This window comes from Chamaea fasciata, unplaced genomic scaffold (genome assembly GCF_029207755.1).
Source record: "Chamaea fasciata isolate MVZ Bird 193981 ecotype frontalis unplaced genomic scaffold, bChaFas1.0.hap1 SCAF_2, whole genome shotgun sequence".
NCBI lineage: Eukaryota > Metazoa > Chordata > Aves > Passeriformes > Sylviidae > Chamaea > Chamaea fasciata.
Window position 1 is genome coordinate 55,872,102 of NW_027094087.1, and position 15,360 is coordinate 55,887,461.

Sequence of the window (15,360 nt, forward strand, 5' to 3'; positions counted from 1 at the left end):
AACCAACCCTTCCAACTAAAGTAAAAAGTTTCAGTGAGGAGTATTAACCCTGAGAGAGAAGTATTTCTCCTGCAGGGAGATTTCTAATTGGGGAAGGATAGAGAACAGGGAGCCAAGTGGACAGAAATTAACATTGGAAGCAACTCAGCAGAAGTTTGGAAGTATCTGATCTGGGCAGCCCTGTGTTGTATACAGCCTTGAGCACCAACTGTTGAGTAACAAGAAGATTTGGTTCCATATTTCCTCTGATGCCTTAGAAATGGGAAAAAATCCTCCCTTTATAGAAATTGCTGCCAACAGGATATATGACACCTCTGTCTTGCTTCTAGTATCTTTCCTGGTTTTCATTGCATGAAAAGGGAAGGTGATATGGAAAATAGGTTCCATTCCCCTTTAATTCTTCAGGATGTCTTGTATCTCTGAAAACCCTAAAGGCATTTTAGCAAATGTGGGCAGATATATAGCTAGAAAGTGCCAATTTCTGCCCAGCAATGCTGGACAGAAGGTCAGCTGCAGGAGAGTGGCTTTCAGACTGTATTTTGTAGTCCTGGGTGAACAACCAAGAGGAAAGGATGTGGAAAGGGAGAAAAGATGTCTTGAAACCACTTCTACCTCCCTCTTGAAGCATCCAACACTCCAGTGGGGAGTGAGCTCTTTGGGAGGGAAGGCCTGGCTCTACAGCCTTCATATGGTGTGAGCGTTGAACTGTGCAGACAAGTGAGCTCATGTCCCCACGACTAACTTGGATTTCAGTATTTTGGTGTGCTGTCTTCATACCCATACAGAAGTGGGTGGATGGCTGGAGGAACATTGAACTCTTTCAGTTGTACAGGTCCTACTTTTAGCCTTGGCCTCCTGCTTCACCTACCTATGTGTTGCTTTCTCATTCCATGTTTTGACAGGTTTCTCAAAAAGCTGTGCCAAATTATATGCCATAGTTCATTTTTCACTCCGCTAGTGTCCAAGCAGATAAAATACATCATTTATCTGTACTGTTCTTTAGTACTAGCTGACATTATACTTGTCTTCTGTGTGGCTGTGTTTCTGTAGCTTTGTGAATCATATAATCACTTGTTTGTAATGCAGCAATGCAGTTAGCAAAGTCTTCCCAACCAGCTTGGATGAGTTCCGGTCTATAGGCATAGACACAGCCTCTGAGCCAGGAATCCAAAGCACATAAACAGTGACTTCTTGTCTAAATAAACTTGGCGCAGCACCAAAATGCTAAACCAGTAGGAAAGTTAGGACTCTAATTTGGATGTTACCTTGAATGTGTCCTTTGTTTGGAGTAATTAAAAGATTTAGGAACAATGCATTTGCATTAGTGAAGTGTGATAAGCTTAGGACATGCTTAACATGCATGCCAGAAGGGGGAATATACATACATGTATGTGATTTTTTAAAATTTGAAAATCTTTTTCTGAGAACACTCTGGGACAATGTGATGCAGATCAAAGTTTTTCCATCACATCATTTCTTGGATAGTGATATTAATTTAGCACACCTAGCTCAGCTGTCCTTGCCAAATGTTATTTCACCTCCATGAATGAATTTGACTTCTTTTGAGTGACTCTGTCATTGATGACTTTTTGGGCCTGCTTATTTAATCAAGCTCATAATTAATTTTAATCCTGCTTTCAAAGTGTGACCAATCCTGTGTAGATTTTTATTGTCTTCGAACTTGGTTAACATACTCTCCACACAATTCTCCAAGCCATTACAGAGAGTAATGTATAATATCAGACCCAGAATGAGTCTCCCTGGACACATGTAGCAACTTCTCCCAGCTCAAAATTGAGCTATTAATAATTGCTTTCTTTGTTCAGTCTTTTTAGCAAATTATGTGCCTGTTGTTTTAATGGTGTCATTCTGCATACATGTTTCAATTTTTGGGAATATTCTGTAGACCTGTGACAAATTCCTCACTAAAGTCAAACATGCACAATTCTTGTATTAAATTATACTGGCCCATTTTTAGTGTGCTACACTATGTGCCTGCTCAAAGACCTTACAGTAGAAGTTCCAGTGTATAACATCCTAAGGATCCTCTAAGACCTTAATTGTAGGTTAGCTTTTTACAAACAATTACAACTTGTGGAACACCAGGGCTAGTTATTGTAATGAAAACCTATTGCACAGGTATTACTTTATTCATAATGTTTCGTTCAGATTTTCAATTTTCTTGATGCCTCACAAATAATAGCAGGTTTGATCTCTCCTGTTGCCCTACCTCCACAAAAAATTCTGTATTCCCCTCTGTTACAAGGCCTCCATTCTGCTTTTTTATCTTGGTAATATTTTCATTACTTTTCTTTCTTCCCAGAATACCCCATCTCACTACGATATATTCCAACTGTGTTTTCTGACTTCTAGGATATGTTTATGGTTGTCACTGGGACATAGAATAGCACTTGCTGTGACTGCCTGGGTGTGATGCACAGGTGGACATTCAACCAAACTGAATGACTGAGAGTCTTTAGGCCACTTCTTGTTTAAATTCTAGGCTTGAGACTGATCTGTTTCTTAAGTAACTGGAATCATTCAACCATTTGTGTTTGTTAATTACCCATATAACAATTTGAGAGTAAAGTTTGGGAGTTTGGCCCCCCTCTCACCACACCGATATATTTTTATTTTCTGCTGAACAATAGGAAAGAAGCCGTGCTTATAAGCAAGCTCTTAGAGAGGATGAAAACAGAAGATTAGAGGAAATGAAGCAAGAACAACAGAGGAAGGTAATTATACATTAACACTTTGCATATTGTATCATTTTTGCATGCTGTGAAACCAATTAAATACATTGATTACTTGTAGCCTATGCACAGAACTTCTCTTTAGCAAAAGTGATTCCGTCACTGTTTTCAAATATTGTGAGAGAGATGAGTCTAGCTGTAAAATTTAAACAGGGACAGGACAATTATCTTCTGAGTTCAAGGCTGTTTGCATCTGGAAAATGAGCTCCTTTTCACCTCTCCACTTGAATAAATGTGCAGAGGGTTTTTTGACCATGGCAACCGATTTCATAGGCTAAAGAAAGCACTTTACTCTCTTGCAGGCAGAAGTCGTCTTACTGAGAAATTAAGGATGATCTCTCTTAATTGTCTCTTTCTAGACAATTGAGGGCCATGGGCCCTGCTTTTTCAAATGGGGATGTGGAAATGCTCAGATTTGCTTTTAATTATAGTACGCCTCTCTGTGCCCTTGCTGACTGCCTAACTAAAGAGTTTTGAATTGCCTGAAAAGTAGGCATGCCATAACTTCAACTTTGAACTCCACATCCAGCATTTGCATCTTGCATTGCCTGAAATGTATAGTCCCTCTGGTATAGATTTGGGTACCATATCCACATAAAGTTCCTCTATCAAAGGTGATGGCACTGTGCAAAGTTACCTGTCTTGGTTGCAGGTTTGACTGTAAAGGTATAGGGAGGGCAGCACTTGAAAATCTAGCAAATAATTTGAAAACATGTGAGCAAGTGCTGAGCCACTTGTTGTGCCTCTGCTGTTACTAACATCCAAATTAATGTTAAGCTACTTCCCCAGCAGGAGAATTTTAGCACAACAAATTCTGTGCACTGAGTTTCTTCTAGAGCTGGAGATGTTACTCACCCCCTTTCACGGATATCTCTCTTTACATGTTGAGGATGTGTCCTCATTTCATAGTATTGTAACAGCTATGTTACTGAGGAAAAAAAAAAGTGGGGCAAAAGGGATTCTCTTAGTTGCTATCCCATCAGGTGTATGCTTATTCCAAGAACCTTTACAGAGGAAGAATTTTTGAAAGCCAGCCTGGATGACTGTAAGGCTGGTTCCTGTTGTAGTCTGTACATGGATCCTTCCAAAGAGAAAATAACTGCAGATGTAAATTAGCGTGCTGCTAATTCATGGGTTTGGTTTAAGGGACTTGTGTAGAGCTGTAGACTCTTTAGTGATTTCCATGGGTTGCTAAGGAGGTGTTGCCTGCTTCTAAGGCTGCTCTTGTTTACTATGTGGTTCCAAGGTCTCCTTGCCATCACAGTTGCTGCTACCTATTGTTCAGAGTAATGCACTACTTACAACAAACCTACTGTAAATAATATGTATTTTAAGGGCTCCAATAATTGTCCCTCGGATATATGTGTTGGCTCGTTTCTACTTCAGACTAATATTTATTAATGTAATTGTGAATTCTGTCTTGTGTGTACCTCCTAGCACAGTGCAGCTATAAAACGTGTAGGTATTGTCAGTTCCCTTTTTTTCTTCAGAACAGGTTTTAGTATGTATTGCTTGATTTAGAAATTTTCAGTACACTTTGAACACCGCATCATATACACACAATATATTTCAGAACATTACTCCAAGAGAGGAGTCGGCATATTGGAAAGCCAGATACTGAGTTTTAATTTTCAGGTTGAATAGTTATTTAAAATAGTGAAAATTGAGGTTGGCTTTTTTATTTCTTAATCCTGTTTCTTCTTTTAGGGCTAGACAAATATTGATACACAACACATTCTCAGTTATTGATTTTCTCCATACATTTATTGCATAGTTTTTACTTAATGTTCCACTTAAATTGATTCAAAAAAAAGAAAAGTCTTGTGGTTCCATTCAGTTATTGAAGCTTTTATCTAACCACATAATTTTATTTTAGTTTCTATTTCTACTGCTGTGCAGTTGCTATGGAAAATATGAAAGATCAGTCTGTTCCTATGCCTTCCCCCTTGCCTTGCAAGCCAAATCTACTTTGCAGAAAGATCTGCAACTTCTTGGGTGCATTGCAGGCAGGAGGAGATGGACAAGCAAGCATGCATACAGACCAGGGTCATACCAATTGTGTTTTCTTCACAGTTCTGGCTAAAATTGCAGGAGCAAACTCTCCTCTGGAAAGAATTCCCTTTGACACTGTTTATATATCTTACCTATGTAAGGCTGGGAGTCTGCTGCAATGCTGGGAGCTTGTATATGTTTCCACCACACCATTTTCAACAAGTACCATTTACCTTCCTAACCATAAAGGGAGCCCCAGAGAGCTGGAAGTGACACACTGTATCACATACCCCAGATCTCATCTTCTGCTTGCACTCTGTAGAGGCAGGAGGCAAAGGACGTCTCCTTCTTACCCTGTGGGCATGGCAGCTTCTGCTCCTGACTTTGGCTGTTGACCACCCTTGGACCCACCAAGAAATTCAAATTTGTATTTTGGGACAAGGGGAAGATGACTGGTGTCTGCCATACCCCCTTAAATCTAAATGTCTGGATCCTGTAACTTCCCATTTTTTTAAGGCACAAACAAAAATCATCCACATGCTGGACAGGAAAACCAACTCAGTTTTTAACATAGTGCTGTCGCATAAGTAAAATGCTGGTGAGAGTAGTTCTGACTCTAACTGAGGTTAACATCATGTGGAATTAATAAGGTTTGCAGCATAAGTATGTTAATTAAGTTTGTTTATTTGTTTCTTTTTCACTTTTATCATTGCCAGGCCGAATTAATGGAATTGAAACAAAAGCAGGAAGATGAAACCAGGACAAGAGCACTTAAAAATGAACAGAGGAGGTATGATGCAAAAAATGCAGAATACACTCCAATTGAATTCCCACCTGGAATGGGCCTCAAAATTGCAGGCACTCATGCTTTAGAAGACTATTGCAATGTGGATCCCTGACCTCACCTCTGGTTTAGCTTTGCTTTCAAATGAGCCAGTAATATCCATAATTACAACTGCTTACTGTATGCAGTATGACCCGGAGTGCCTTTCTCACTTCATTTATCCTATCAGCATAGGATACAGCATAGGATAGAAACTATTAATAGTTTCATGGATGCCTACTGTACTGTAGCTTCAGCTGGGACACGCGGTATCTGTGTATCTGTATATGAACCTAGGTGTCTATATATTTTTATTTTTATATCAATATTTTTATTTATTTTAGAATGGTCAACTTTGTCCATGCTGTGTCTTTTTGTTGGCTGTCTCTGAGGTTAGCAGACAGAGCTAAACCTGGGATTTGATATCGATTCAGATGAAACCTGCAGTGCAGCAAGGCCTTGTGCAGCTGCATTTCTTTGCACCCCCTACTGTGACCTCTCTGTGCTCAACAGTTCTCATCTTCCACTTCTGTTACTTAACTGACTTTTCATTATCCTGAAGCACAGCTTTATTCTCAGCTTTGTTTTCTGCTTGTAAAGAGAAACAATGCTCAGGCTCAAAAGTAAAAACACCATTTGTTTCCTTTTTTTTTTCTAATCATTATGTAAATATAAAAAATATTTTGGTAGACAATCACTCTTAAGACTGCTTTCATTTCTTTTTTTTCTCTATCAAAGACATCAAAATAATTACCCACAGAAGCCAATGTAGGGTTTTTGATTCAGACCATCTCATCTCCCTAGACAGAAATAACCCAGTATTTTGCTTTTTATCTCATTCTTACAAACACCACTGTAAAATATTAAAACAACAGTCATGTCTAAGCATGTGTGTCAGTCCTAAGCAGTAATCAAGGGGAAAAAGAAACAGTTTTCTGGAGAATCATAGAATGATCTGGGTTGGAAGGGACCTTAAAGGCCATCTAGTCCCAACCTCCCTGACATGGGCAGGGACAGCTTCCGCCAGACCAGGTTGCTCAAAGCCCCATCCAACGTGGCCTGGAACACTGCCAGGGATGGGGCAACCACAGCTTCTCTGGGAAACCTGTGCCAGTGCCTCAGCACCCTCACAGTGAAGAATTTCTTCCTAATACCCAATCTAAATCTACCCCCTTTCAGTCTAAAGCCGTTCTCCCTTGCCCCTTATCACATGCCCTTGTAAAAAGTCTGTCTCCATCTCTCTTGTAGCCCACTTTAGGTACTGTAAGGCTGCTGTAAGGTCACCCCACAGCCTTCTATTCTCCATGCTGAACAATCCCAATGTGAAAATATTTAAAACAGATTGAGAAAAGTTGTGTCTATATTTGTCCATGCTTTCCAGATTGATAGAGCAGTGCAAGGAAATGCTAGAATTTCAGAGCTGGATAGAAGAGAAAGTTGTCAGCTGCATAAATTGTCTCTATTAGTAACAAGCTTAAGTGGGTTTTTTCATTTTTATTAGGAAATCAGTACTTCTAGAAACTTTCCTTGTTCACTGAAGGCTGAAAGATTATCTAAGATGAATTGTCTAAATATGTAGCCTCCCTAAAAAGGTGGGTGGTGGTACACAGGTCACCTTTCTATGGAGAATTTTGGTGCATTATGCACAGCAGCAATGTGTGTCTTTCAATCCCAGCAGGCTAATCGCAGGATAGGGGTGCATCTGGTGAACTGAAAATTAAATCCACCTGATCTCATACCTGTCCGTGGTTATGCAGCACAGGCTTGAAAAATATGGGAAGATAGGCACTGCACAGATGGGAAGGGAAAGCCACTCACAGAATGTTAAGTTTCAATAGTTTGTGAACTTCTCAGCTGCCTTCAGTCATTATTCATTTTTTATTGTACTTTAAGGGTAAATAATGCTTTCCTGGACCGACTCCAGAACAAAATACAGCCTAATAACATCTACAACCCTGGATGTACTGGACTACCTCAATAATGGCCCCTTGGTAAGTTTTTGGTACAGAATGTAGAAGCAATGGGATTGTTTAAATGCTGAATTTTCTCTAGAAACTATTGTGTGTCTGTGTGTATTTAGCCTGCCAGGCAGAACTTAGAGCCCTGGCTGGCTGTCCTCAATACCTGTCATGAAGAAATTCTATCTAAAATACAACCTGTTCAAATGGGAGAAGGGAGGAACAGCTGCTCTTGCAGCTAAACTCAGTGGCCTTGCATGCGAGGTACACACTGCAAGGAGCCACATTCAAGGTACTTCCTTAAGTTCAGAACAAAGATAGTGAAATCATTAGGGATTTTTAAAAATCTTTAAATGAAAGATGCTTGGATATGCTGTAAATATTTCAATATGATATTGAAGTTGGAGGGGGAAAAAAATCCCATATCTATATCTGTATCTATTGATCTATCTATCTACCTTTATTTCTTTCCATGCATAGCTGTTCCTTTTTTTATCTATATAAAATTATGACAAGAAGACTCAACTACATTTGATTTAAAACCAGTATTTGTAAGGATTCTTTGAAGAAAAGATACCTTGACCGTAATATATTGAACATCCACTCATTTTTTGACTGTCCCAATGAGACATTAATGTGATTGTAGTTTAGAATTGCACTTTTCAGTGTAAAAAAAAATAAAATTATATGTATTGCCCATCATGGAATTTTCCATTTGGTTGAAATTCTATTGATGAAAGGACCCTAGTACAGAAATGGAAGAGTTAGGAAGACTAGGAAGCAAAATGATGAGAGTCTAAGAGAATTTAGTGTGTGTGACAGTGTAGAGAAAGGTGTTTAGTTGGTAAAATATAAAAGCACGAATTGGATTAGTTGGTGAGGATGTGTATGTTGGCCAATGAATTCCAGGAAGAGTTCTGTTCAAGCATCTCCAAAGTCAAGGCATAGTTAAAAATCAGATATTTTTGCTACTGGAATTTTCTATGTACTGGAAGTGGGCAAAGGGTGTCTTCATCACTACAAGCTTTGGGCAAGCCCTGGGCTTGTGCCAGTTCTTGGTCTTGGTGAGAGGAGATAGGACGTGCCAGCTCAATCTCCCATAAGGTCCGTGAGCAGACATTAGCAGCTTTACTGATCTGAAACACATTAGGCAGTCCAGAAGATGATGGAAACCAAGATACAGATGTCCAGGCTAATTAAAGAGTGTGAGTAAGTGAGCACAGTGTATGGCAGGCCTGAGCCACCTCCTGAAGACAGCAAGTCTGCAGATAGCAGAATTAGAGACTGCAGGCAGGACACAGCCACCTGATACACAGTGAAAGTGCCAAAGGTAAAGTCTGCTGGATGGTGCCTGGTTAACAAAGGCAATGAGGGCACTTTGTCTTTTATCCCCATTTGTGTACTTTTTCCAAGGGAAATATGTGACACAGTCAAGATCCCTGATTCCTTACTCGAGCGTCTCCATCAGAGCACCTGCCTTCACCCCTGGAAACCTTGCCACTGTCTGCAGAGGTGGCAGAGGTTTGTCTTTAGCCAGATGCACATGCCCTCTTTGACAGGATGGGGGTTGGTACCACAAATGAGTGGTGCTCAGCCCAGCCACAGTTTTAACATCAGATGACTCTGTGATGTATGCAGCCAATCCATGTGAGGGTTTTTTTAATATATATTCAAAGAATGCATCAACACTAATGCAATAAAACACCATGTATAGAAGTGATAAATCTCTTGCTCTGTTATTTACTTAATGACTCCCAAGGAGCCTGCCTTCTGTTGGGTAATGCTAGATCTATTTTTCCTTTATGTCATAACTTGAGATTTGAAGACTAAACAGAGCAGGAAAAGATTAAATTATGAAAGAAAATATCATAATGGATAGGAAGTAAAAAACGAGTATTGGTAACAGGTACAAGAAAGAAAAACAATTTCTCAAAAGATAGGTTAGAGGCAGCAGTCTTAGTGTCTTTGATTATATGAAGATTCTTCTCCTTTCCTTTGGGATTTTAAACAAAAAGATCTGACCTCCAGGCAGGGCTTACAAGTCATGTAGTCTGCAGCCTGGCATTTTACATTCAAAGGGAGCTAACTGAAACAGGTCATATTATATATTAAGATTAAAAGAAGTTAAAAACGTTCCCAAAGTAAAGACCTGAAGGTAATTTTTGAGCTTATTCCAGCTGTGCAGTGGCACCAAAGAGGAAATATTTATTCTCTTTCCCTCTTGTTTTTTTTGTTTTTTTGTTTTTTGTGTTTGAACTCTTTACAGTCATGAGAATTTCACACAACAGAAACTGAATGTTGGGCTCTATTGTTGATGTACCTGCTCTATTTTTCACTGTTAGTTCTATTAGCCTGGTTTCCTAAAGAAATTAAGTTTAGACAATCACACTGTCTGTCTGCATGTAATAAGGTTTTCCAGCTGCTGGCCAATTTTAGCCAAATTTGAGAGGGATTATAAGTCTCAGAGATAATTAAATTTCTGTGTGTTTTGTGAAAAGCAGTTACTAGCATAGGAGACAGCCTAAAACAGTGCCCGCTCTGATGGGTGGTGCATTCTCTGCATTGTTTGACTGCAGCCTTCTGGCAGATCAGCATGGGCAGAGCTCCAGAGCAGCTGCAGCTCTGCCCTGATTTCCTGGGGGCTAGGGGATTCAGAAAGGGACATGGATATCACAGAAGACGTGGAGAAAAGGGGAGGAGGCTGAATATATTGTGTATGTCTGAGCAGAGGGCAGGAGAGAAGTTACATTGTCCAATTGTCCCTTAAGCAATAGGAAATCAGTTTTCATTAATTCAAATGCCCTCCAGACATTTTGTGTTTTATTAGGAATATTTATAAGCTGTTGTATCAAGATGGATCTTAACGAATGTAATTTTTTCTGCCTTTTTGATTATAGATAGCAGGGCACTCTCTGGGTAGATATATAGTTTCCTTTTTTAATGGGAAAACAACATAATGAAGTTCCACTTCTATCTGTGAGCTATTGCACCCTTGAGAAAGCCCTGAGTCTTGCTGTATGCTATCAAGAAAGTTTTAATGCCCTTTGCACTGCCTTTGACACAAGGATAAACCTGCTAGGATAGGAGGATAACCTTTGTCCTTTCGGTATCGAGGTTTAATAAATAAGATCATGTCATGGAATCACAGAATGGTTTGAGTTGGAAGGGACCTTAAAGATCATCTGGTTCCAACCCGCCTTCCACAGGCAGGACCACCTTTCATGAGACCAGGTTGCTCAAAGCTCCAACTAACTTGGCTTTTAGCATTTCCAGGGATGGGGCATCCACAGCTTCTTTGTGCAACCTGCACCAGTGCTTCACCACCCTCACAGTAAAGAATTTCTTCCTGATTTAGTCGTCACTCAGCTGGGACTTAGAACTGAGATAGTATTTGTTCACTGTTATGGCACAAATGATGAGTAAAAAGCTTCTGTGGTTAAAAAAGAATAACTTTAAAACAGTTGCACATTTTGTTATTTACCACCTTGTGAGATTTGTCCGCATCCAAGTATGCAGAGATTCGCAGAGACCAAAAGCTAATGCAATGCAAGCCTGTAACAGAGACCTTTTAATTTTTTGCATGAAAATGGGGCACTGTCAAGTACCCTTTTGTTTATTCTGTAAATGGGGAGAGGACACATCGTGAACATATGAAATTTATAGGTCTGCACTTCTTTAATGAAATACAAGTTGTCTTGCTGAAATTCTCTGCACCATAGCAAACCCAGAATCTAGAAGTCAAGGTGACACATCTTCCTGTCTCGTGTCTCCAGTATATCCAGTGTGATGCATAAGAAAGAAATGCTCCCTCAAATGCTGACTCTGCACTTTCAGTAGATGCATAAATCTAGATATTTGCTGTGGAAAGCAACTATGCCCTGAATACACAGGTGTAGTGGGACAGGAAACCCCATTCTCTTCCTTTCCCATGTGCAGAACAGGAATTTAGTAAGATGCTGCACAAATTTGTTTTGAGGAAATATGATTTCCTGATAAAACTATTTTAAATAAACATGGTTTGTGGGTTTGCACTTTGTTTAGTCTTGCAGCATGACCCATGGGAAAGTTTCTTTGGAGTCTCAACCAGCACTTGATTTATGCCATTTGTGACCAGTTGAAGAGAGAATAAGTCATGAAGTTTACTGTTGCACAGCAAAAAATGCTCAAAGGGCCCTGAAGTCACTAGGCCAGCATGCATGCCACAAGTTTCTGTAAACAATCTGCCTTTAATATACTTTCAGAAGGATCAAGTTGCACTAAAAATGCTGGTTTCCCAAAACAAAGAAAAAGTGTTTACTTTACATGGGAATATTGAGAAAAGAATATTTGTACAAGAAGGTTCCAAAATGCAATCCACAATGGTTACATTTGTTTAAGTAAATAATGTGTCTTGCTAACTGAGCTTTAACTTGGTTAGGCAATGAACAATCTGAGTTGAAAAGGTTATTAATTTGTTTCCTAAGACTGGTTGTTTTCTTATTTGTTTGTTTTTTTCCTTTTACTGAGAATAACATGTTTGTCCTTCCTGGCAGAAAATATAGAAACTACTTAGCAGAAGTATCAGCATCAATAAAGGGACCTCAGATGAGTAGGTCCAGTCATGCTATAGCTCAGTTTAGTGATTCACCTCTGGCAAGACTGTCAAACATCATATGCAGATATGTTTCATCTGCCTTGATCTTGAGCTCAATCATTCTTTGCTTTGAGAATCTCATCCTAAATGAGAATAGTGGCAATCTGGGCATGAACAGAAGGAACTTCTCACTCTTTCAAACTGTGTGAGGTTAAGGATTGAAGTATCTGAAAATATTTGAAATACTTCTAGATTTTTTTCCCAGCAGAAGCAAGATGTGTTTATCTCATGAGTTAATACATCCTGCTATTTATTTAGAATTAAAATCAAAGATGTTTTTTGCTAGGACTGGAATCTTGCAGAAGGGTTTCGTTGTTATTTTAAGTGAAGTTTGAAAAGGGCTTCAAATAATCAAAAAAGCTCTATGCGACTAGAGACCATAATTCCTTGCATAAATATGTGATTGTAGTGCACACTGTACATTGTACTGTACTAATGCATTTTTTTTCTTTTATCCAGGAATCAAAATACTTGGAATAAAGGAGGAACAAGATAAGAATAATGAATTTATTTAATGAATTTAATGAATTTGTTTTTTCTTTTTAGAACCAATGTCAGTATTAATTTAGCTTTGAGTTTGACATTTCATTATGACAACTTACGTAGTTTAATTTTGAAGCAATATGAGCAGGGATCTTAAAATAAATGCATTCCAACTCTGTGTTTGGGGGCCATGCAATGGCACATACCTAATCTGAAACATTGCTTTTGTAAAGGATCACAGAACATGTATTGCAGGTAATAAGAATTGATGATGGTATTGAAGGCATCTTCTGGGAGTGCCTTGATATTTAGGCTAAAACTTCACTACAGCCATGTTCTCTGCCTCATGGACTGTGCCTGGATAAACCTGAACAGTTGAGGAATGTGCCTGGAAGTGCAGGAGGTGACTCAGTAAACTTTAAGTGTTCTTGAGTGAAAGGCAATACTGCCGTGGGCTGTGTTCTTCCAACTACTTTTCATGAACAAAAAGGGAGACTATTCCTATCCGTGGAGGCTGTCAGTAACACATCACTATTGAATCAGAGAAATCAGGCCCTCTGTTTTAAAACATGTCCTTTTCTTAAGGCTCGCTGCACCCATGTTCCTTTCTGAAAGGGGTTCCCTACTCTAATTCTCAGTTCTGATACAAGTATGTCTGCAGAGCCTTTACTTCTAGGCTTGGAGACTTTTGAAGCAATTTCAGGTACTGGCAAAGATTGTTCGTTCCTTAGGAGATGGCTTTGACATAACTCTATTTCTTTTTTTTTTTTTTGAGAGCTGGCATGTTATAAAAAGGAATTTAAAATAATCAAACTTTTAAAAGCCCCTTGCTTCCAACCCTTCTCCCATAAATCTAGATATTCTTATGTGACTTTCTTCATAATTAGCTAGTCCAACAGTTATGTTGATATTATTGCAGCAGGGCTTTATTCTGAAGACAGTATCTAAATAATCTTGTTGGCTTCCCATGAGTTGTCTTTTCAGTTTTATGAGAATTAAAATAGTTATTTAAAATTTGCTCAAATTCACTGAGAAAATGACAATGTGTAGAGAAAGGCAATTCCCTGGAGGGGCAGAAATGGCTGGTTTTTGCAGTCTACAGTACTATTAGGCTTTATAACCTGTAGACAGCTGAAGGAGTTCAACGCTTTGTTGTTTTTTACCTTATTTACAATACCAATAATGTATTTACATATGAACTGTACGAGAAATTTGGATGGGTGTATTTTTAAGCCTTGTTTAACTGTTGTTCTGAAAACACATTTCAGCCTGCTATGTCAATATATTGTTCAAAGAATTATTAATATGTCTGCAGGTAATTAGGACATTTTGTGAATTAAATTTACCAAAAAGATAGAAATCCCTTCATGAAGGCTTTACAGAATTAAAAGCTAAAACCTGTTGGAAGAAAAGGAAGACTTTATTTTCCGGTGGACTTAATCCCTGAGAAGCTGACTTTGAATTTTGTTTTTGCTGTAAAAGATAAACTTCAATTCTGTTTTCTCCCTCTTGTTACAGGGTATTGCAGAAATATTCACTTTTATCTGGCCTAGGCCAAATCACCTCATAAAAGCTCCAAGAAACTGCTCTTTATTGTTATTCTTTTCTTTCCCTGACTTCAGCTGCACACCCTCTACATGAGCAATCTGCAGAGACTGGTTTCTAGCTCTCATTATTCATGCATACATATTTGAAACAGCTGATTATAAAAGTCCTATTTAATTTTTAATAAGAATATGTGTAATTTTTTTTTATATTTTGTTTTGCCTCTTGGAGAATGTAATTATCCCAGTATTCCATGATCTCTGGAAAAGAAGACATAAGTGACTGCAGAAACTGCAGTAATATATGTGTTTACTTGCTGCTCTATACCCAGAAAAAAACATTTCAGAGACAATCTGAAAAAGCAGGTAGAGAGTTTTCTTTTGGGAAGGGAAGGAGAAATGTTACTGAGGTTCGGTTTGTTTGTTTGTTTTCTGTTTGTTTTTGTGGAAATTCTTTGAAATTATTTTACTGTTGTACTCAACAGCAGACACTCAAGAAGAAAAATGAGCATTGTAGACAGTATCTTTTAAATAAATTCTTAGAAAAACACAACACGTGAAAGAAAGAAATAAAGCTTGAAATAACACTGAAATGTATTTGGTCTCTCCACATCTTTTGTGATATGAGGTAGTGTCTTTTCTCTTTTCTTGTTTTACCACGGTAACTTCTGTTACAGGAGTGAGGAACACTACTCCAACATTAGTTTTAGTTTCCTGCTTTTCTTTGTCCCTCTAGTCCAGTGTAATTTAATTTGTTTCTCCCTGCCTCTGAGACAGATGACAACATTTTAATGCTTTCTAAAAGTCAGCTACATGACCAAGATATTTCTAATGTAAAAGGGTTCACGGTACATGTTACATAAACCATGCAGAGGTGAAAAAGTATCCATGGCATTTGCAAGTGTGTCTTAGGCTGATTTAAAGGTCTCCTGAGCAATTTTGTTCAGCATGCCGGCATACCATGATATTTTTCCATCACCCTTGCTATATGGAAACTTCATAATGAGTCACCTGAAGGGTATTTTTTGAACCATGGGCGTTGCAATGTTTGCTTTCCCTTGTGGAACACTCTGTACTTGCCTTTGGCTCCAAGTATTACTCAGATCTCTCATACTGCTAGCTAGCTGATGTTCATAGGAAATGATGGAGATCTTGGCAATATTTTCTGGTTAAG

At 38.7% G+C, this 15,360-nt stretch overlaps 1 protein-coding gene across 2 annotated transcripts in view; it reads left to right on the plus strand.

Annotated features, from left to right (window-relative positions):
• Window positions 1–12,725, plus strand: part of EPSTI1 (epithelial stromal interaction 1) — a 47,651-nt gene extending 34,926 nt beyond the window's left edge. The window contains exons 8-11 of one of the 2 annotated variants that reach the window (XM_066176222.1): window positions 2,652–2,735; window positions 5,462–5,535; window positions 7,462–7,559; window positions 12,619–12,725. In XM_066176222.1, the coding sequence (XP_066032319.1) occupies window positions 2,652–2,735; window positions 5,462–5,535; window positions 7,462–7,549 (246 nt within the window). In that variant the 3' untranslated portion in view covers window positions 7,550–7,559; window positions 12,619–12,725. The remainder of the gene's footprint in view (window positions 1–2,651; window positions 2,736–5,461; window positions 5,536–7,461; window positions 7,560–12,618) is intronic. The other variant, XM_066176223.1, reaches the window with a different exon arrangement.
• The last annotated feature ends 2,635 nt before the right edge of the window (window positions 12,726–15,360 follow it).